The 23,223-nt window shown below is 38.3% G+C and overlaps 2 protein-coding genes across 3 annotated transcripts in view; one reads left to right on the forward strand and one right to left on the reverse strand.

Annotated features, from left to right (window-relative positions):
* Positions 1–7,944: 7,944 nt before the first annotated feature.
* Positions 7,945–13,571, reverse strand: LOC109035438 (uncharacterized). The gene is made up of 5 exons (XM_019049076.2): positions 13,344–13,571; positions 12,723–12,844; positions 11,771–11,906; positions 9,835–9,959; positions 7,945–9,359 (listed from the first exon to the last, which is right to left on the reverse strand). The coding sequence occupies exons 1-5, from the start codon at positions 13,450–13,452 to the stop codon at positions 9,249–9,251; spliced, it is 603 nt and encodes a 200-aa protein (XP_018904621.2). The 5' UTR covers positions 13,453–13,571; the 3' UTR covers positions 7,945–9,248.
* AstA-R1 (allatostatin A receptor 1) overlaps positions 10,703–23,223 on the forward strand; it is a 303,172-nt gene continuing 290,651 nt past the window's right edge. The window contains exon 1 of one of the 2 annotated variants that reach the window (XM_072299480.1): positions 10,703–10,847. The gene's annotated coding sequence lies outside the window, so the exon portion shown is untranslated. Of the gene's footprint in view, positions 10,848–19,617; positions 19,885–23,223 lie in introns of those variants that run through there. The other variant, XM_019049059.2, reaches the window with a different exon arrangement.

Below are 23,223 nucleotides of genomic sequence, written 5' to 3' on the forward strand. Positions count from 1 at the left end.
TGACACTGTTTCTTGCTAAGCAGTTAATTTTAATTTTTTAATTCTGCATAGGAATAAATTTGGCACCGTAGTGCCTCTGAGCGGTTAAAACCTAGTCAGGCAGTCTCATCTCGATTGTCCATCTCCAGTACCTTTCTTTAGGGAAAATTAAAATGGAGATGGGTCAGCAGACAAGATAAGTGAAAAAGAAGAGGCCCTTTTTCTTTGAGCAAAAGGGGCGTTACTATACTTAAATATGACCTTCGCCATCCGTGTGACCCCATACTTTTCAGGGGTCTTGTTAAAGTATATTAGCAAATTTTCGTCAACAGAGTGACGAACTAAGCAAAACTAAGAAAAAGTGATCTTGCCGCCTCATTGACACTGAAAAAATATTTTCCGGTTGGGAAATAAACATTAAGGTAAATTTGGAGGGTAATAAGGTAAAAAAAGGAAATCCTAGCCTAGGAGTTTTTATCCATTTTCAACTTAAGCACCGTCTCACCGTTTTTTAGGTTTTTTTTTTCTTTCGAAAAAGTACGGAATCTTTGCTCACATGTCAATACATAGGTGAATTTAAAAATCACCTGAATACCATGCTTCTGTGGTATTAGAAATTGTCCTCGGGCTGTGTACTTCAACCAATGGAAGAAAATAAGTTCTCTCAGAAAGAGAAAACCAAAGTCAAATGGCTATCAGAATTCAAGCAATGACGGCGAAGCCAATCAGGGGCCATTTACCAGTTTAAGATCGTCAAGTATTCAAGATTGACTGAAAACTGCTTAATTTTACATTGTCACTCAGAAACTCTTGTCATTTAAATATAATCTTGTAATCGAGTGCTGCACTGCAGTTCTTTCCACGTGTTCGCTCAATTTTAAATTTCTTCAATTATTATGTTTGAAAAACAAATGAAAATCTTGTCTAAAAATTTAAATGTTTTCGTGTAAAAACAAGGATTTTTCCTTCAACCACTTAACGACTGAGTACACGTCGAAGAATTAATTTTGTGCAAGTAGATTATTCCAGAGTATTGTAAATGTAGGTTTGTTACATTTTCATATGATCACGTGATTTTGTAAAGTGTACATTCAGTGCTACGAAAGATTGATGGTTTTATAGTCAATGCAAATTTTGTAAATATTTGTTATTGAATTTTATTTGTTTCTGCTTCCAGTGATATTTTTGAGCAATATAATATAAGTTGACTGTATATAAAAATAAATTTAGTAGCTTACAATCCATTTCTTGTTTGCCTATCATTTTCTCGAATTTCATTATGTTAGATAATCAGTCAATTAAACCGAATAAAACAAGAAGGAATGTTTTGTAAGGCGGCACGCAGCTGGTGCTTCAGCTCCTTAAATTTCTAAAGAAAAACAAAGGAGGTTCGTGTGCGTTCAATCGCGAGCAATATGACGTCATGCTCTCTCTCATCGTCACTCATTCCATGTAAAAACCTGTTGTTAATTGGATGGAATGTCGCAGTTAAGCCTTGCCATAGATTTTCGCCGAACAGCAAAAAGTAGCTACCGTAAGCGTAGAAGATTACAGATATCTGTTTATTCGTCGCTCTTTTGAGCAATATAGAATGACATTTACCGTTATCCTTTCAATTAATTGGAGATTTCCTTATTTGAGACATTTTTTAATGAAACTGGATTGCGAGAAAACCACGTTTGAGAATCTACATTGTATATTCCACAGTAATTTCAATACTTTTTTTAAACGTAAAATCCTCTTTGCATAGCGTATAGTACCTAAACTAAAGTCAAAATATACAGAACTCAGCATGAAAATTAATATACAGATAGAATTTAAAATCAAAGAGTTCTATTCACATTCACAGAAGATAAAAACAAGCAAAAAACATAATACCAATAAAGCAAACTGGCGAAAAAACGAAAAACGAAACAATTTGCATAATTTACTCGAGGTACCCTCATATTTTTCCAGCTATGTAATGCGGAGAGTATATTTAATATTTAATAATAAATGAAAGAAAAGTCAACGGAGATTCTGAGACACCCACACTGGAAAAAAAGTATAAAGTCCAGAATCCAGACCCTTAAAAAACTTGACAAGAAAAAATTCTCTCGATTTAATCGGATTTTCCCTTGAAATTAGAGCCACTTAGCCTCTTAATTTAAGCGAATTCCTTTTCGATTCAGGCAAAAAACTCCGATCGAATCAAGAGTGTCTTTTCTTGTCAAATATTTTAAGAGTTCAGACTCTGGATCCATGGAGACTTGTTTTCGAGTGCGTCTCAAATTAAAAGTGTCCTCTCTGCACCCAGAGTCTCTTTGAAATGGTACGCGAAAAGATAGTAAAATCGACTGATTAAGACACCCTCACACTGCTACTAGGGGGCTAGGTCCATCGGCGAAGTCATGAAACCGCGAATTAAGGTGTCGTTAAGTGTGACAGTAAAGATGGTTTTGTTTTTCTAGATGCTTTTTCCTTTCCTCTCACATCGTTGCTCCTTTAACGTAAGGACGTATCTCAATTTTCAAATGATCCCCAAAGAGCATTAGATTTATATTTGTTCAAGAGCTCACGTGGAAATTGAGATACGCCTTTACGTCAGAAGGAGCGACGACATATTGCCTACTCTGCCGTGCTAAGGAAAAACGGCGTATGAACATTCGGAAGTTGCCAAATTTTCTCTCAGAAAATAGTTATTTTTGAGGAAAGTTATAAATATTTCTTCTTGAAATTTTTAGGAAAGTTAGGTGAAATTGAGAACAAAATTATAGGAAAAATTGGAAGGAAAAATCTTTACAAATTTTCCCAAAAATTGGTGATTTTTCGAAGGAAATTTGGCAACTCCTGAAGGTTCATACGGCGTTTTTCCTTAGCACGCCAGTACTGCTCCCAAGTTCGGCTTGAATGAGGAGGCGTATCAAGGAGAGGTTGTTTGGCAAACGTGATCACCAAATGGGCAGAGGGACTCATTTGGAGTGGAAAGCAATCCAAAGATCAAAGGTGAGAGAAACAGGAGGGCCAGATTTTAGTGTCCTGCTCAATAAAAACAGTCGGCAAGGTAGCGAACCAGCGAGCACTCACGACCGAGTGCAAGGTTTTGATGGGGAGTGGCAAGAATTCAGAAACTGTGTTTTTAACTCAGGTCACAAGTCACACTGCGTCTCGTTCGATATAGCACGGACTGGAAAACAACGCATTTGAAAAAGAGGGAATTCAAAGAAAAAAGTATGAAAAAACCCATGCAATGCTTCTAAGGTTTCGAACCTTCGACTAAATATGTCTCCATGCGTCGAGCAATTCTCGTTTTCGGTGCGCCAACTTTTCTGCGCTGTGTTAAAGTCTCTGCGGTGATCCTGGCATTTTGATCCAATTAAAAAAAAAAAAAAACCTTGGGTGTAAACTGAAGCCGTGAGTACGAGTATACTGAATTCAACGCGCAATTTGTTTTTTCTAGTATTACTGGTTTGCAAGAAAATGAACAAGATGCCGAGCATCCTGCATGAAAATTTTCAATTTAGAACCTCTGAATATTAAAAGCTTTCGATGTGATTTGGACGAATTTTCATTATTTTTACCCGAGAGAAACTGTTTTTTCAGCCCACCCTAGTACACAGTAGACCGCCTAGCTTAAATAGTTGGCACAATGTAATCCATAAAGGCCTTTTTAGGAAAGGAGCTGTTCACGGAGCTATATGAATACATCTGCACGACGTCAATGACTGCATTGATTTGCGATTAGGAACTACAATGGGCCTATTGCAAACTTTACCTAGAGCAAAAATAAGAATTGTTACTCATAGCAAATGTCTCAAAAATCACAATGAGCGCATTGGCAAAGTCTAAAATGCACCCCTTACTGTACAATTCGCATAAGAAATCTGCGTTTTTTCAAGCTTCCCGCCTCTGAAACGATACTATGGCACAGGTGAACACTTCGTTAGAGGAGTGATTCCATCCAACCCCTGCTCTCAAGGATGCTGCGCAATATTCAATATAGCCGACGCCAATCCACTAAAACACACGTGACGGGACGATGATTCTAACCACCTGATAACAATCGGCGTGTTCTCATTTACATTTTCCTAGTGTTGATAGGTATCCGCCTTGATTGACCTCGTGCTCTCCTCAACTTGCGCGCGGAAGAGTTGGTCATGTTGAGCAGAGATTGAATGGAACGACTCCTCTGACGAAATTTTCACCTGTGACGTAGTATCCTTTTTGAAGCGAGGAGTTTAAAAAAACGCAAATTTCTTACGTAGATTGTGAAGTTAGGAGTGCATTTCAGAGTTTGCCGATGCGCTCATCGTGATTTTTGAGACATTGTCTATACTGCCGTGCAACGCAAAAACGCCGTAAACGCCATTTTTCATTTTTCGGAAACGATGTATCATAGCAGAAAAACTTGTGTACCTCGGGACAATATTTTTATACAGGATTCTTTCGCAATTACTATCAAGAACTTAGCCTGAAAATTTGAGGTGCATGGGTAAAACAGTTTTTATTTTATAAAGTGTTATGTTCCAAAAAACGCGGGAAAATCTTGATGGATTTACGGCGTTCCTACTTAGCATGGCAGTATAAGAAACAACTCTTATTTTTGCTCTAGCAAAAGTTTGCAACAGGCCCATTCCTGAGCTTTGGAAGAAACAGCATTTGTGTCACACGTTTCCCTATACAGATAGGTTTTTTTTAAGGATGAGCCTGATATTGTTGTTCCTGATTGCAAAATGTAGTCCATTTGATCGCCAGCACGAGCGAAGAGTGCCGGAAAACAGGCGATATCATCGGCCAAGAGTGACTGACACGAAAGTGGAATCTTCAGAATGAGTTGTCGTCACCCGGACTGTTTGGGTCGGAGCCTCGCAACGTGGGACCGTCAACCTGTTGGCAGAACGAGGAGTTGACACACGCAATCGGTTGACCGTTCATCCCGCAAGAAGGAACGATCCGCCTCTGAATTTTATCGATCTCCCCTGCCCCCTCCCCCCGCGAGATGCTCCTCATTATGCCGGCAATGAGCCACGCCACCTCGCGAAACCGGGTTAGCGGGCTGAAAAAACGCGGGTCCAGTTATGCGCCGTTTTGGCTCTTTATGGAGAGTTGTTTACAACGCCGGCTTTTCTGCATGGTCGTAGGCCGCTGTTCGAGTCACAATTTAAATACTCGCCGGCCACCATCCACCGCCGCATTGGCAGTTCGATTGAGGGGGAATCTATGTTATGATGGACGCAGAAAGGAGGAAAGTGAGAATTATTTCGTTTTCGGTTGATATGCATTCCTGTGTGGGTAAGGGTCAGTTCATGAATACATGAAATCCTGCAAGGATTATAAATTCTGAATGAGTGATGGTTTTGGGTGAACGTTTGGCTTAGAGAGTCGTAAAGTTCATCCAATTGTGCAGTAATGTAGAAACATTTTTAGCTGCCTCATCTAGTTAAAATTAGTTTTAAAAAAATCTGATTGGCACTTAATTGCCTTAACTATATTTCAATTGCTCATCTATAAAAAACTCCTCCTGCAAATAGAAGAGAATGGCACATATTATGTGTTCCTAAAGGAGCCAAGTATAGTGATACCTTTTTGATACATCGATTATGAAACTGCAGAAATGCGTACCTCGATTTACAGCGTTGCAGACTTCCCGTTATTCTTTACTCTCTACATAGAAAACTACAAAACGTCATTTTTTGGGTATTTCAGAGGGTTTCCTTATTTTTATACAGAACATTCTGTGAAAACTTCAAGCCATGTTGTTAGTTCGGTCTCTTTCCAAAAAATAAAATAGGAGAGAAGATTTCAGAATGATTTTTTGAAGACAGTGAAACTAAGTTTAACCGTCAACGTGTAGTCCGTTTCTCTATTTTTCAGTACCATTCTTTTAAGGGTTTATTACGCTTGATAAGTATTACCAAAGACAGCTATGATTTGACTCACATCAAAATGCCTCGAATTGGGGTACTTCGTTGACCTCAAAACACTTCACAGTTGCATTGATTATCAACCGCTCTGAACCTGTGACGACGGCTTTAACCGGTTTTCGGAACGTTGACGCGCAGGAGGAAGAGAGCAAAGCTTGATTTCCATTCCTCCTCAGTGAAATAAAAAAAAAAAATATGATCGGTTAAATCAATGATACGAGTCAAGTATTCAACATCAAACTCTTGGTAACATTTTTCACACTGCAATGGATTTTACTACAAAACAATGGTTTCCAAACAACAGCGTGACAAGAGCTACCAGGAGTTTGTTGTTGATTACTCGTTTTATAGGGTTAAATGGACGTATTTCTGCCAAACGGAACTATGTGCATCAAGACATGAGCCCTAAGACTCATATGAATATGCATAACACGGCTCACGTCTTAATGCATATCGTTCCGTTTGGCAGAAATACGTGCTTTGGCTCAGCTATAGCAAGTTGTTTATAGTTTGAACAACACACGGTGGGAAATGAACATTGCTCGATTAAGAAGCTTGCTGAAACCGTTGTAGTGCACGATTTGACTCACGTAGAGCTTAAAGTTTCTTATGAGCGGGCAGTTTAAATTCCTCGTAACCAATGTGAAATAAAAACGTTAATATCTTTGTTAGAAGTTGATTTCGGTAATTTTCGTTGAGCGAATCGTGTTTTACGTGAAATTCTGGTCTAGAAACATGTATCAGAATGCTTAAATTCATACCTTGTCTAGTGGTCCATTACGTCATTCTTTAAATATATCTGTCAAATAAACCGAAAAAACAAGGCGGGACCCCATCGCAGCTGCCATGGAGAGCGGCTCTGGGTCTGTTTGCTGAGTATACGTGTGGGGAGAGAGGTTGAATGGTTGATAGGACCAAAGTCGATTATAATGCTCGCCTACGACACTGGCAAACGGAGGACCCAGTGGAAGTGACATTGAAAAACAGTTACAAAATATAAATAGACAATGCGGTCGCGCTTCGACACCGCTCCTGCGCATACACAGGCACTCCTCGGAGTTTCTTTACGGCACATTCTGCCCTTCGATTAGATATTCTAGTAATACTTTTTTTTTAGAATATCGGCTTTTGGACAGATGTCATCAATTTTTGCTAATCTTTAAGACTGGATCCTCAAAACAAGATAATGTGACCCGCGCAACTGACTCATTGATTTTTGAAAATCTGAATTTCATGAATGGTGATAAAATTATTTCTAAATATTGATTTTCAAATTTTAGGCATTTTCTCGATCAAAGTATATCAGCATCTGCACACAACCTTAAAGCAGGAAGTAAAGATGAGGAACAATTTAACTTGAAATTTTCGTTAGAACGGCTAGAATTCTATTATTAACATAATTTTTTTAAAAACCGGGATTCGCAGTTATCGCATACAAAAGTCCAATGAAAAAAATAAGTAGACTGGATGTTCATTGCATTATAGCATTAGTTTTTTGTCTCACAAAACGATCAAATCTCTCCTTTTGTGCGACTACTTCATACATTTCGTTCCGCTTATAGTCATGCTACTCATGTCATCTTCATAAAGCTTTGGAAGTGCGGCGAACTGTAAATGCTTCATGTAAACATCCGTGTCACAAAAATCTGCCTCTTCATAACGGAAGATTTTTTTCCGTGAGTGTATCAAACTTATATTTATACGTGTGCTATGAACGTATACTATGAAACGCTTGAAATATACATCGAACATCTCTTGAAAGTAAATACCCTCCGTCCATACCTGCAGATTTCCAATAACTTTGGCGGAATACGCTTTACCTAAGTTATAACTTATTCCGCCTGGGAAAGGGGCGAAAAACTATGCGTAGCTGAGAGTTTCGCAAACGTTCGCAAAGTTTCGTGTGTGGGCAAGGCTTAGTGTCTAAATCATCATTAGTGGCGTGCATATTTTGCCCGAAATTCTTTGTAAAATAATTTGTAACGGTGCATTTGTTGAATGTATTTTTGTTTTTAATCAAGAGCATAATACGGAACACGAAAAAAAATATCATACCTTAAAATTAAGTATAAATCTGTTTTAACATAAATATTTATTTAATATACTTCTGCACTAAAAAATCATAAATTGATTAATTATTGTCTCAGATACAGTAAAAGTTTGCTTGAAATATTTGATGTGAAAATTTCTTCTTTGTTTCTGACACAGACGAAAAGGCTGTGTGGGCATTGGGAGTGTATTAAATAAGAACAAATTCGATTCAACAGACTAAAATTGATCAAAACATGTCCTGACCACCTGACATCGCTTCATAATAGTGTGTTCCGTTTAAAAATAATATGATATCAAATTCAATGAGTGATTGAAATATCTCAAACAGAGGTATGGTGATTTTAGATTTGCCAACCTTCGTTAAAGTCAGCATAAGACTGAAATTCTTGTGAAATTATGTAAAACACCCATCCAAGCCCAATTTAAATGTAAATTATATGTGTACAACCAAGCAATAAAGGAAAAAAACTGCCAACTTTAAACAAGTCGTGAACTGCAAGGCTCCGAACGATACCATACATTCTATCTATCAAAAGTTGATGGGCATTTGGGAACATGATGAATAGTATCAACGATGATTCAATGCGCCTGACCGGGTAGGCAAATAGAACTGAGATGCGGTCTACGTGCATATCAACTCAATTTGAAGGAACTCGTGAAAATTTCATAAACATCTAACATAGTAGAATGGTGAGAAAGTATCTTCATCAATTACTCACTTGAAATTAGAAATAAAGGGGGGAAATGTGTTGTATGGAACAGATGTCTTTGTATGCTACGTTGTGACTCACATGAGTCACAAAATGTGCAGCTCTCGCTCACTTTTTGGGGCATTTTGAGGACGATTTTTAATTTAAAGAATTTTTTAATTATTTAAAAATTTAAACATTTCCGAGTTGGCGTGTTTTCGTCCTCACCGGCTCTTAGACACTGATTTTTCATAGTCTGCCTTGAAAAATTTATATTTTTCGACCTGAATATCGCTGGCATATTTATATAACTTGTTAGTACAAGGTATACTGAACCGAAAAAAAGAAAACCGCAAAATCGGATGGTCATCCGTTTCCCTTGAAATGGCCAAAAATTGGTATTTACAATGAAATACTTCGATTTTCCCTTTTCCCGTCGCTGTGTCGAGCACTTCCGATTGCAATTTCGAAATTTCCTTTTGCGTGCAGATGCTTCTGTCCATAAGTGTTACTAAACCGTAAAAAAGTGAAAATCGAAAAAAACCCGAGTTGGTGTGTTTTCGAACTCACTGATTCACTTACACTGATTGTTAATTGATTACTTCTTATTCGCTCGTTTTAAACGTCAATGAAGCCCAATCACGGAATTTTCTCTTTTTTGTTGGGTCATGTCGAAAGGCGGTTTGATGTGAGAGTGAGCTTCGACTAGCGGATAACGTCTGTCCATGAATGATTCCTAAAAATGGAGCAAAAAACAGTCATCAGTATGTTATTATGAGATGGACGAGTTTTACACTAATTAGTATAGCGGTGATCGAGTGGACTTTACATGGAAATGCAATCTGATCAAATGTTAAAATTTCTGGTTTTGACATGGTAAAATAAGCTCCAAAAGCTATCAAAGGCTGAATAAATTTGAAAAGTTCAATTAATGGAACAAATTAAGTTTCCTCGACTTTATAATTTAGATCCTTAAAGAATACTATCCGTTTTGGAATGATTGCTTCATCGGTATAATGATTTAGAAACATATTTTAACCTCTCGTCTGAACCTTTCCTTCAAGTCTTATGGTTCAGTTAGAGGGACTTTTTATGACATAATTAGGAGATCTTCGATTTTTCAAAAATATGTACACTTAATTTTTTTTAAAAACTTCAGCAAAAGCAAATGTGTTTTTTCTTTCAGTACTACTTTTCGAATGGCTACTAACCATAGTCTGACGCCACAAATGTGCGTATTGGTGCATGACGTATTTCTTCTGTTTATGAGGCATTGCGTTCCATGTATCTTCCAATTTTGAATATACATATTGTAGAGTCTTCTTCTTTTCAGTTCCTACATTTTTAAAAATTAAAAATTAAATGAAAGCTCATAAGTACATCAAACCAGTGTGAGGCGTGCTTTGCGATTTGTTGATTGATCTGCCATTTAAACCTATGAAAAAGGATCGATAAACAGCAAATGGGGAAATATCGATAAATCGATCATTCACGCCTCGCCACTGCAACAAACCAGTTAACATTCGGATATGATGACGAAATACTGGCCCAAAAATCAAAATAGAATCCTGATAGGCGTTTAGGAGATGGATAAAAATGATAAACTTAGTTGTAGTATTACGGTAACTGTGGCTCTAAATGGAACCCCGACTTATAGGATCTTGACACCCCCATCCCTTCCCTTCCTTTATCCTCAAGGGAGGTCTTTGAAGGGGGGGGGGGGGGGTTCGGGACCTTGAAATGGACCATGGAATCCTTGGAGTCAACAATCTGTTCAATTCCGCTGTCCTTGGCTTCGTTCGATCTCAAACAACCGAGAAAGAAGCCAAGTACGGCCCCGATTTTCAAAGTGTGCGAGTGCGCGCAACCTGTGGACTCCCCGCATATTTGAAAAGTGGCGCGTCAATTTGTATATTTTGCCCAGCGCGCCACTGGAATTGGCGGGAACCAATGAGAGTGAAGTTTCGATTTGTTTACATTCGCGTTGTTTTGATAACCTGCAAAAGAAACGTGGTTCATGTGGTTTCATCTTCATATTTTCGTGAGTGTGTTGTGAGTAAGTCATTTGAATATTTAAAGTTGCCCAATGTTCTTGATTTATTGTGTAAGTGCGGAGTAATTCTATTCGCCTATCTTAACCACATCCCTTCAAAGAATATTCAATTCGGGGCTCCCTTGCCCATGTTAACAAGTCGACCCATCAAGTTGTGCTCTTCAAGTATCTGTAAGTTCTAATAGTTTATTTTTTCCTCCAAACAGTTTCACTAGAACCGTAATGGTCGGAATTAATGAGGCTTCCAAATTCCAGAAAACTTCAAACCATTTGGGTTCGTTTATCAAGTCATAGCTTATTTATCACCGGGGATTCAATTCTTGTCATGTGGGTACTTAGTGGTCTACCCATCTCCCACTGTCTTTTTGTGGCAGCATTTCACCAGTTTATTTATACTCTTGAGCCACCTCAAAGAGGGTTTTCATAGCTACAGGCCAACTATTGAAGGTTTAAAGCAGCCCGCTATGACATCGAAATGCAACATATTGCATGGTTAAGAATCGGCTAGGTATGGCTTGTCTTGTCGTTCAGACATGGTTTCAGTAATCGGCGCGCTGAGCGATAAAATACATCTTGCCTGGAAATAAAACCACGGTAGGTCTCACAACCAGTCAAATTCAGAGTCTATGAATGTATTGCAGCCTAACTATTTCTAGTAGGTAATATACTGACCACTACTCCAAATGAATTTTTGAAAAAGGAAAGTGAGTGACGCGTTACTTACTGTTCCACAGCTACTATGATCCATTCGGACTCATAACCGTGTAATTATCTTGATGAATCCCCAATAAATTGAAAGATATTTTGCGCTTGTAGAATGAACATATTTTACGAATAGAGCATATCTTGCAATTGAAGATCTAATCTCAGTCTCTGAACTTTAATCTTAGTCCATATGTAGGTAATTTCATTTATTGATCCTAGTTTGATGTGAAGTAATTTTTCAGATCTAAATCATGATCTGTTACATTCTTATCAAATACAGGAACTAAGACTAGCTTGTATAAACATGAGCCGTAAATTTGAAAAATTCTACTTTAAAGATTAGCAAAATCGTTAAAAAATAAGTGAAAAAAAGTTTAATTCATAACTACCATCAAAATTTTCTCCAGGTCTGAGGTGTTGCTTATAAAAATTTCTCAGTGCAGCTTCTTCTTTTTCATGTTTGTATGGGCAAGGCTCAAAGTGTGTTTTCTCTTTTTTTCCTGGTATCACTGAGATGTGTTTCTCCTGATATACAACCAAAGAGACAAGCACTGATAGACATAGAAACTATTTGATATAAGTAAGTGAAACTTCAAATCAAAAGGATTCATTGAGAGAGGAATAAGAAGAGTGTTGTGGCCACTGATTGGGAAAAAGAGGAGATAAATTTCAAATTTGTAGACTCTGCAGATTCGTATTCATTAGAGACCTTTCATTTATAAATAAGAGGGGAAAAAATAAAAGAAACAAAATTATGGTTCTCATTTGCACTTAATTTTTATCTTGACATGCGTTTTAGAGCTCCGCTTTCTGATGGTTGAAATTGGCGCCTTCGTTGTTCTGAAATGTATCTAAAAATAAAATTTAAGTGCTAGTGAGGGTATGCTATTTTTTTTTTTTCCTTCTTATACTTCTACATGGCGCCTGGCCTTGTGTATAGTTTTTCATCATCCTCTCAGTTGCCTACATTTTTGACATGAGTAGACTTATTTAAGGATTTTTAACGGAAGTGTAATTTATCAATTAGTATCATAACGTCAAATAATCAGCAAATATTGCTCATGAAATAATCACTGAAGGATCATAGAGTTTTGAGAAATACTGTGAATGCAGATGGCAATTTAGACTGTTTAAACGCCGGTGCATAGAATTAGACAATAAAATTTCATAAAAATACTCAACAAATAGGAGAGCGAGGTTCTCCAAGTCATCTCTTAGTTCATTTATGTGAGTATTGACACTTTGTCCATAAAAAACTTTTAGGGAGAGATTGCTTTTATATATAGTTTCATTTGAAAGTAGTGGATCAGTAATTTTCCCATGAATGAAGCAATGGTCTACCTTCATTTTGCCCATTATTAGATCCAGATCACTTTTCAGCTTTTCTAGATTCTTTGAGGGAATATCCAAGTAATGCCGCATCATATAATCCCTAAAGCAAGAGATTTCCTCCTGCAGTGAAGCTAGAAATTTGAAAAAAAAAAAAAAAAAAAAAAAAATAAAACTAAATAACAAGTATAAATATAATTGACGGGGTTATTGCTTCAAAAATCGTAGCGTTTAATTTGGAGCATGCATACTTTTAGGCCTTGATTTTCCTAATTTATCAAGACTTCCAGACCTTGGCGATTTGATAGTTTTGGCTCTTGGTCCATATTGAATAACATCTTCTTGAATTTTTTCTCTTTACTTAATTTTTTTACAATTAGGTACAAGTAAAGATTATTATTTTTTGGAAGGACGATATATGGTGGGGCTGTAGAGTTGGCACACTTAATGTGAACTAAACTGGAAGTTCTTTACCACCACGTCCTTCCGATCCTCCCCTATATTATGGCTATTAATGGTACTAATTTTAAAATCATGAACAAGTCACATACTCGTAGTTATAGTTTAAAACTCATTTGTACCCACTATAACTTCAGGAAGATGAATTCTTGAAATTATTAAATTCTTACTTACGCTTTTTATGTTCCAATGTCTGTTTTGCATCGTCTGGAATAGGTCCAGATGAAACTCTAGCCACGAAAATTATCAGTCCGAAAAGAACGTAAATATTAGTCCGAATCATTTAAACTTCGTCGGGACGTCACGATTTAATATTTTTCTCCTGTCAGTAGTAACTTATCACCTTCGTCTAGAATATCCTGTATACAAACAAGCACGTTTTCATTTTTTTCTCCTCCTTAACAACTTTTCTCATACCGCTGATAGTAATCAGAAGTCATCTGATAAACTAATGAGCACTGATAATTTGACCAGTATTTTCTTTCGTTTTGTTTGGGCATGGAAAAGCCCATATTGCGCATGCGTATGTAAGTGCGTGTCTAGTTTAGTTTTTGCCAAGTTTTTTCTTCGTCCTAATGAAATGTTTCATGAAGAGTTACAGAACATTAATTTTTCTCTTGAAAGGGAATTATCAATTTTAAACTGAGAAAAGGATTATTATGAGGTATCTAGAACATCTTGGCCCGCGTTGCCCCCTTACCGTCCAGTAGTTATAAGACTCAGTGCTTGATAATACATTCTCAAGCAGTGAGCATTTTAATCACTGGAACATAAATGTTTAAAAAAAAAAAAACTTAACAAAAAACAGTCATTAATTCTGATCTTATGGCCTGCAAAATATTTTCAATGGTGATGAGCGAGAAAAAATTGGGACATCGGAACATGAGAAAGAAGCAAAGGCCGGACCAGGGCTGAGTAACATGGGGATTAAGTAGTGATAACGCATTCACGCGTTCTTAAGCCGCGTTTCGTCGGCCGCTGACGCTGCGCGCAAAAAACGCCTTCAATTGAAGCCGATACCAAACCAGACGCTGCTGGTGGAATAGTTGTATCTCGCGCCGTGAAACCACCGCTCCGCGTTTTCAGCTATTTTTACTAGGCAGTGGCATTCATCCGTCACTCACTCGTCCATGCCATCATCCCTTCTATGTAGATCAGTTATGTTTTACGTTCTGAAGAGTGTGATGTTGCAAATAATTCAACCGCGTGAAATTCTACTTCGATTTCTATTCTTACCGATTTACCAAAACCAATCCAAGGAAAATCACATTTTTCCTGTTACAGGCTCATTCCTCGGAACAATCCTATCTTTACTTAAAATGTAGTCTATTTTATACATGATAAATAAAAAATAGAATCGCGTTTTGAGGGTTAACGCAGTTAACAGCGCACCGCTAAGGAATAATAATAATAATAGTGGCCCCTAACGCAAGGAAGAAAATAATGTCTCCATTATTTTCCGAAAAATTGGAGGGACTCGTTATCCAAATAGGTAGGGAAAGGGTAGGGTTTTTTTTTTTACTGGTGCTTTGCAAGCAGTGGGGGAGGGTCAACGAGTTGGCTAAAATGTCGCACATAATACTTGAAAGGCCCATCATATGAGTGCTTCAAACTTCTGATTCCCAATTAACGGAGAAACTTTACAAAAACGCTACCAATTTTTAGCGATTTTTTTTTCTTCTTTCTTTTCTTTCAAGTTTTGGGTAAACCTTTGAGCTACTTATAAGATACCAAAATAGAACCACCATATGATATTTTAGTTGTTATTTTTAACGGAGGTACATGTTGGGATCTGAAAGTAGAACCATTCCATTCTCTCGCGGTTAAAAAATCAATATTTTTTGAAGAGCACTAAACTTTCTTTATATGATTTTAATCTGTTCACTCTCTGAAGTACGACTGAAATTAAACCATCACGGAAAAGCCTAAAAATTGTCCTAGTGCAGTTTATTTTCCGGAATCTCAAGCACATGTATTCGAGAGAAGAATGCAAAAAGTCGAATGTAGTCAAAATCTTGTGGGAGTCTAGGAGGCATTCACAAAATTTTTGTTTATCTAATTTTTCGTCCTCTTTTAGTCAATTTGGAAGTTAACATCTTGTCAACTCAACCTCCTTTAACGACAAAAATTATTTAAAATATGACAGAAAACATAAGAAAGAAAGACATCTATGAAAGTCTGGAAAAATAGTACAAAAATATATTTAATTTTCACGTTTTCGATTATTCGAGTCGAAGCAAGGTCCGCGTAGCGTGCAATATGAGAATCATGTGTCATGTCTCGGATCTCACCCATGAATCCTATGAATACCTTTTCCGTGGCTGGCTAACTGATAGAGCGCCTTCAAACCGAAAGAATACCATATCTCCTACACTGAACTTAATAAGTTTTATTGGAGAATAGGAGTCACATTGTACCGCGGAGCGTAAGAAACGGCAATTCGTGCCACGTTTTTCAGTTTTTACGCAGCAAGAGTACGATTCGCCAAAATTCTCAGTTGTCACTTTATTTTAGAAACAACAAAAAATAATGAAAAAGAAAAAATCAATTCGGTTCAATATTAATCTGAATCATAATTTCTTAAGTCGATGTGTCCAAAACGGTATCCTAGGGTAGTTTGAGGAAAATTATCATTAAAAAAAGGGAAAAGAAAGGCTCAGATGAAAACAGGCCATTAAGCCACTTCCAGCTTCAGTGGGTCATTTTGAAGATTTTTTTTTTTCGTGGCGTATCTGAGAAGATAATTTCAAAATAATCGTGAATAATTTTAAGGAAAAATAGAACATTTTCTCGGTTAATGAAATCAATATTTAGAACTAGACATACGTGGTCATGAACCTTGGGTTTTTCCGTTTGAGCTTCAGGGATTATTTAAAACGTTTAATTGCTGTTAAGATTATTTAAAATTACTAGAAAGCTCTCAGAAAAATACTATTCTCGTGCTATATTCATGTTTGGCGACAATGATTATGATCATTACGTTTTTTTAGGGGGCTTAAAGGATCGTTGATCGCCTGTTTCCAAAGTATTGAAGTCAAATTTGCTTTAAACAACTAATACATCTTTATGAGCACCAACATGCATATCTACGGCCGTAGATCAATGATCAGTGATCCTGAAGCCAAAAGCTCAAGCCCTAAGTTGTGCGGATTATTTTGAGACTGTTTTGTGCGTTTCCCAAAGTTGTGAATCACAGATGAGCAATTGAAGATCACGATGAATTGAAAATAAATGTTTTAAGTTTGCCGACAGTATTGAGTGTGCGCAATAATGCGCCTTCTTCTCACGGAGGAAAGACAAAACCAGTCAAGACGTAGACCCAATTCTTCAGCGTGAACGGAGAACCCACCACTCAAATCCGCACTGTGACTCACAGCGGTTGTTTTAAGTAAATTTTCTCCACCATGGGCGTCATTTTTCAAATACCTCACCTGAAATTCTCGTTTGAACAGGCAACTCGTTACGAGCAATTCTCTGATTTCCGAAGTGGCTCATGCATGTACCACTATTCGATCAATAACCGCGCGTTCTCTATATTTATTGACGCTTAAATTGAAGACAATTATTCTCTGCAGCCAAGAGCCGGAATCTCGGGCTTCGTAAATACGCTATTTGGACCGCGTTAAGTAGAACAGAACCAAGCCACATCAGTTATTGCCAAATTTAATTGGGCTCAATTCTTTACATGAAATCAGTTGTGAGGATTTTTGTACAATTTCAGTGAATTTTCTGCATAGTGCGAAGCAAATTCTTTAAAGTTTTCATAGGAATCCGTACAAACGTTCTCTTGTAAAAAATTAAATCGCCCGGTTAAATCTTGGCAATAACTGATGTGGTTTGGTTCCTTTCTGCTAAACGCGCTACATTTATGCTCCGGATTTACCGGTTGGAGCTATAGTTTCCATGTGCGAACTTGCGACTCCTGCTGCACCCAGAGCTGCGCGGCTTTTTCATTTGATACGCGGGTTCATACACGGAGAAAAAAAAACTCGTGCGTGGGACCCAAAGTTTAGGTCATATGGATCTCTGAATTTTTCAGATTGAGCATCTGAACACTTTAGGTCTAGCTGCCGAGGTTCGGATCACACATCTGAAACTTCAGTTCTTACATCTGAAGTACTTCGGTTCTCACATCCGAAGTACTTCGGTTCTCACATCTGAAGTACTTCAGATGTAAGAACTGAAGTTTCAGATGTATGATCCGAACCTCGACAGCTAGACCTAAAGTGTTCAGATGCTCAATATGAAAACTTCAGAGATCCATATGACCTAAACTTCGGGTCCCACGCACGAGTTTTTTTTCTCCGTGTATATAGGGTGATCTAGGGTTAAACGGCCAGACTGCAGGAGGCAGAACACCTCCAAACCCCCTCTTTAAATTGATTTTCGATTTTTTTTCTTTTTTTTTTTTTTTAGATCATTTATGACTTCAGGGCATAAAAGTACAGAGGAGTACATATTTTCGTGAGATTTGGTCCACAACCGTTGCCAAAATCCAGGAAAAACGATTTTTTCCCGAACTTTTTTTTGAGGGGGGGGGGGCGGCAGTAGCTCCGACTGGGGCAATTTTGGAAAAACCTTTATACTACAAAAGTCTTCTTTTGTCCCATTGAATACGCTCCTGCAGTCTGACCGTTTAAGCCTGTATCACCCTGTATTTTCAGCCTGTACTTGATGCTCTCAGTTCTGGTGGATGTCAATAGAATTCGGCTGTCATGCTTTTTCGCACAAAAAAGGAACTTCCGGCTTTTTCCCTACATGGCTTTTTTCCGTGACTACTTGACAGCATCACGAGACATGTTTTTATCACCTCTGCTACCTATACGTCGCTCATATTACTTAGTTTATGTCGCGCTTATTTACTAGTGTCTCTCGATTAATTTTCGTTTCTTCGCAAGGTTATGTCCGTTTTTTGTCGGTTCACATACAGTGGACCAACGAAAAACTTAAGGGACAGCTTATGAGTATGCGCCAGCCGAGCCCTACGTAATAATACACTCCTAGTCCTCACTTCACAATCGCGTAGGAAACATGCGTTTTTCTAAGCTCCTCGCTTTCAAAAACGACACTCATGGCACAAGTGTGTACATTTCGTGAGAGAAGTCGTTCCACCCAACCCTTGCGCACTACGGTGCTACACAATATGCAACATTTCGGACGCTTCCGCGCGCAAGTCGTTCTAATGCACAAGGGTTGGATGGAACGACTCCTCTCCCATGAATGTTCACCTGTGCCGTAGTATCGTTTTTGAAGCGCGTAGCTTAAAAAAAATGCAAATTGCTCACGTAGATTGTGAATATGGGAGTGTATCAGACTTTTTCGATGCTTTCATTGTGACTTCTGAGTCATTTTCTATGCGAAATAACTTAACTCTTATTTTTACTCTAGCTGAAGATTCCAGCAGCCTCGTTTAGGAAGACTTGCCCTACTGTCGTGCTAAGCGAAAACGCCGTATGAACATTCGAGAATTGCTAAATTCTATCCGATAAAACGCTTATTCTTGAGGAAAGTTATGCATATTTCTCCTGGAAATTTTCAGACAATTTAGATCAAATTACATGAACAAAATTATCTGAGAAATTGACAGAAGAATATTCAAACATTTTCCTATAAATTAGCGACTGTCCTCGAATATTTGGCAACGCCTGAAGGCTCATACGGCGTTTTCCTCAGCACGGCAGTACTGTGAGGGCAAAAAAAACTGAAGCGCCTTCTTTTTTGTCCGTATGCAACACGGACATCTTTGAGCCAAGAATAGTTGTATCAAGGCGCCTTCCGATCATCGTCGCATCATCGGTAGCACACTGAAAAAAAACACACTGGATCTAGAGTCCAGATTCTTAAAAACATGGACAAGAAAAAGTTTTCTTGATTCAATCAGAATCTATCTTAAATCAAGAACCAAGCCTCTTAATTTAAGCGGATTTCGTTTTGATTCAAACAAAAGTCCGATTGAATCAAGAGTATTTTTTCTTGTCAATGTTTTCAAGAGTCTGGACTCTAGATCCAATGTGTTTTTTTTTTTTCAATGTACTGCCGTGCTGTAGAAAAACGCCGTATGAGCCTTCAGGCGTTGCCAAATATTCGAGGACAATCGCTAATTTATAGGAAAATGTTTTTTGAATTTTTTTTTTTTTTTCCAGTGTATTGTAAGGGCAAAATAAAACTGAAGCGCCTAATTTTTTGTCCGTATGCAACACGGACATCCCTAAGACAAGAATAGTTGTATCAAGGCGCCTTCCGATCATCGTCGCGTTGTCGGTAGCACGGTAGTGTAGTAGTGTCTTACGAAGGTGGGGGGGGGGGGGGGGGTGGGGGTCCAGAAATGATTACTGCGGACTTTATTTACGTTCCGTAGGACTCCTAGGAGTGAAAATAAGCGGATTCCTTCGGACGTCGGATGCCGGTCCGTGACGTAGGTGCGAATCAGCGGAGGTTACGGAGGCTCCCGCGGCGAGGCGGAGGTGCGTGCGGCGGACTCCCGCGGATTTCGCGCCAGTTACCGACCCGAGTTCCCACGTGCCGGCCGTGCCGCTCGCGGTTCCTCAATCCTCGCGTGTTTCGCCGAAATCCCCCGACCGACCCGTATCCCAGTGCTAGCCGTGATGTGAATCCTCCTGGAGTACTATTTTGTGTTATAAGTGTTGTTTTCAGCCATCTCACGCCTTCCGGTCTAATTACAGAGACGTCGGGAAGCAGAGTGGGGGAAAAATCGGTGAGATTTTTCTTTTTAATTTTTTTTTATAAGGCAAAAGAAGTACACACTGGTAAAAAAAAGTTGCGTAGATCTAGAGTCCGGACTCTTAAAAACATTGACAAGAAAAAATACTCTTGATTCAAATGGAAATCCACTTAAATCAAGAGGCTTGGCTCTTCGATTCAAGGAAAAATCCGATTGAATCAAGAGTATTTTTTCTTGTCAATGTTTTTAAGAGTCTGGATTCTAGAGCCAATGTGTTTTTTTTCCAGTGCAGGGAAGAATGTTGGGGTAGGGCTTGTCAATCTTTGGATCGTATTTCGCGGAATCAACACGATTACTGCGTTGTAAAAATTGTGCATCCTCATTCTTCATCTTTACTTCAAAAACATACTTATAAAACAGTTTTTGTACTCAAAATTGTTGATTTGATAGGGAAATGATACCTACTAGGGATAAATTTTATTACTGTGCACATATGTAGTATTTTTGAAAGAAAAAGAGAGATTTTGGATTGCCTCAATCGGAGATTTTTCCAGTTGTTAATTTTTTTTCGCGAAGTATGTCGGATGAAGTGCCATGTTGAAGTGAGGTTGCATCAAAGGAGGAGGAAGTGTTTGCACGACTTTGAAAACACCAATCTGCTGAATGCGATTTGTTTATCTCTTTTCACTCTTTGATCCGGTTCTATCCTGGAAGGGTTCTGAAATTAAATATTCGTAGTTCCTAATCAAGATCTCGTGTACCAAACAGACAGTGCAATAAAATTCTAAAAATTAGTCAAATTAAATTGTAAACGAGGATTTGAACTCTCATTGAAATCAATTGGACTCATCTTAACGAAAAAACCCGATTCCTTGACGGTTTTAACGTCTTGTTAAGGGAAATAATAGATTGCATCAAGAAATCGACTTATTGGGCCAGGTAAAACTTTTTCGCGATAAGGAAACTCTCTTCGCAACGGAGGAAATTTCACTTGGTGCAGTTAACGATTCCCTTAACACTGCGAGTTTCTCCTTATCACAAAACTGCCAAGCAAACTTTTTTTCCGAGAACGAATTCTACTTCTCCAGTGCGCTCATCAGTATTTCATCAAATGTAATCCCACACTAAAGAAATTTCAGTATGTAACAGGAGATGTTGGCATGGGACAATCATCAGAGACTTTTCCTGTTGTTAATTTCTATGTAAAACCTGGCGGAAGTCATTCGTCTAGCATCTACATTGATGCTTAATGACTAGTTTAAACGACTCTCTATAAAATTTCGGTTTTTCTCGTCAACGTAAAATTTGGGTTTATCAAATTCAATCCAAGGTACCTGAAGACGTTCATTACACCTCCTTAAAATATTCTGTGAGAAATGTTTGCTGCGCTCATCGTTGTATTTGCAAAATATCCAAATAGGAATGCATGTAAAACCTCGAGCGAAGTGTGCATTTTTAAGAAAATACTCAAACCATTTTCGGTGGTTTCTTGAACTCACCCGGTGTTTGTTTAAACCAGTGCACAATTATTGTACGTTTCCTATGACAAAACAACTAAAGTCCCCGTTCATGCGCTCACTGTCTCAATTTTTGATCTTCATTTGCCTAAAATTGAGGGTAATAAGTCATTTTCGTGTTTTTGTCAAAACTGGTTGCATCATAAAGACAAAGTTCCCGGGTGCATACGCTGATTCAATGCATATTTCTTTGATGCAGTGCATTCGAATCGGCGGATTAGATGCGCTTTGAGAGTTTTTTTATAAGCACGTAAAAAAAAGTCAAATCCTATTTCACTGCTTTAAATATTTTAACGTTTTAATTTTGGACAATTCGGCTTGAGAGTACCTAGAGCACATATGAGTAGGTACATTGCTACAACACTAGGATCTGAGAAACGTCTGCTTCCTACTCTATTCACACGACTGTGTCAATTGTACGCGTCCAAGATTCCCAGAATCTGAATACAGAATTTGCTGATGCTTGAGAACTGAAGAATCTCATTCATGAACGTAGACTACTTGGTGAATGGGGCCCTACATATCTCCTCATACTTACTTATTATAGTTTACCTTTGAGATGAATGGAAAAGAACAATCCCAATTGCAACCCAAGTTCATACAATAATTCTGAAATTCATTCGCAAGAACGTTCCAGAATTGCATATTTTTCTTAATTTAAATGTTCTTCTTTCCTTTTTTTACAACAAAAAGTAAGAGATTTTTACGAAAATGCCGTAGTATCAGCTTACTGTCATTCATTCGCGAAGAGATGTTTCCATGAATGGTAAAACAGGGAATATTAAACGATTTGACGTACGTATAAAATCACATATTTATAACTTAGCGAATGAACGGGATATATTGGAGGTAAAACTTAAACCACTAGTACCGCACATTTTTTACTGTATGTCAATTGAGCGTTATGATCAGAGAAGTTAGGGATTTCGTACCCTGTCAGGATAAACCTAAAAAAATTCGGAAATTTGTTTTGCCGTTATCGAAACGGACACTTTAGTGGCAACCACAGCGGACATTCAAATAAAACATATCCTACGCTTCTTTTGAGGAACAGTCGAGTCTCCCGTCATCCCTCCGCTCTGTTTCTTTGAGCAATCGCTGTAAAAACTTTTCGCATTGATTCTCAAGCGTTATTTTGATATATGAGACGTGTCAATCCCAACGTTTCAAGCAATTTTTCTTCTCTTTCGGAGGGTGACTGTTTCAAACAGTATAATTTTCAGGAAGTTTCAGCACAGCAGTCTAAAGCGGCGCTTGATGTGATACCTGAAGAGCGTCAAAAAACATAAATATTTAGCGTTACATAATTTACGGACAGCCTCTTATCAGAGCTGTCGGAACGAGTCAAAACCCCCGTTTTTCTGGGGCAATCAGTCACGCTCTCGGGCGCAAAAATATTTCCCTCGAACGTCAAAAAAATTTGACGCGAAAACATCTCGAGGAGATATAAAGGGCCGGAAAACGATTCGAAGCGTTACGCGGGCCCACGCGGTTCCGGCGCTTATTATGCCAGATTGTGCTGAAAATGAGCCCTTTTCCCCTATTTTAATCCGTGTGTAAATTATCCATATTTCACCGCACAATCTGGCAACTGTGCCTCGGCGGGAGGGCGGGGGGGGAGGGGGTGGAAAGCGAGCGGAGCGAAAAATTTACCGCGTCAAAGACTAGAATCATGCAAAACAAATCGTACGCGCGAGCCGCGGTGACGAGACGACAGATCCGTAGATTTACGCTGCCGCTTGAGTCAACAAAGGGACAGATTTACGCATTCATTGATAGGATAACTTACGCGCCGGAACACTTTGCCAGATTTGCCAGGTGATCACCGAGCGGCGTCTCCCAAAAATAGAGCTGG

The sequence above is a fragment of the Bemisia tabaci genome, chromosome 4, assembly GCF_918797505.1.
Source record: "Bemisia tabaci chromosome 4, PGI_BMITA_v3".
In the NCBI taxonomy this organism is placed as follows: Eukaryota; Metazoa; Arthropoda; class Insecta; order Hemiptera; family Aleyrodidae; genus Bemisia; species Bemisia tabaci.

Excerpts from the sequence above, each read along its gene's own strand:
- LOC109035438 (XM_019049076.2), bottom strand. The coding sequence starts at position 13,452 with ATGATTCGGACTAATATTTACGTTCTTTTCGGACTGATAATTTTCGTG. Across the intron at positions 12,845-13,343 it reads GACATTGGAACATAAAAAGC|CTTCACTGCAGGAGGAAATC; the intron begins GTAAGTAAGAAT and ends TCAAATTTCTAG. Across the intron at positions 9,360-9,834 it reads ATTTGTGGCGTCAGACTATG|GAATCATTCATGGACAGACG; the intron begins GTTAGTAGCCAT and ends CTCCATTTTTAG.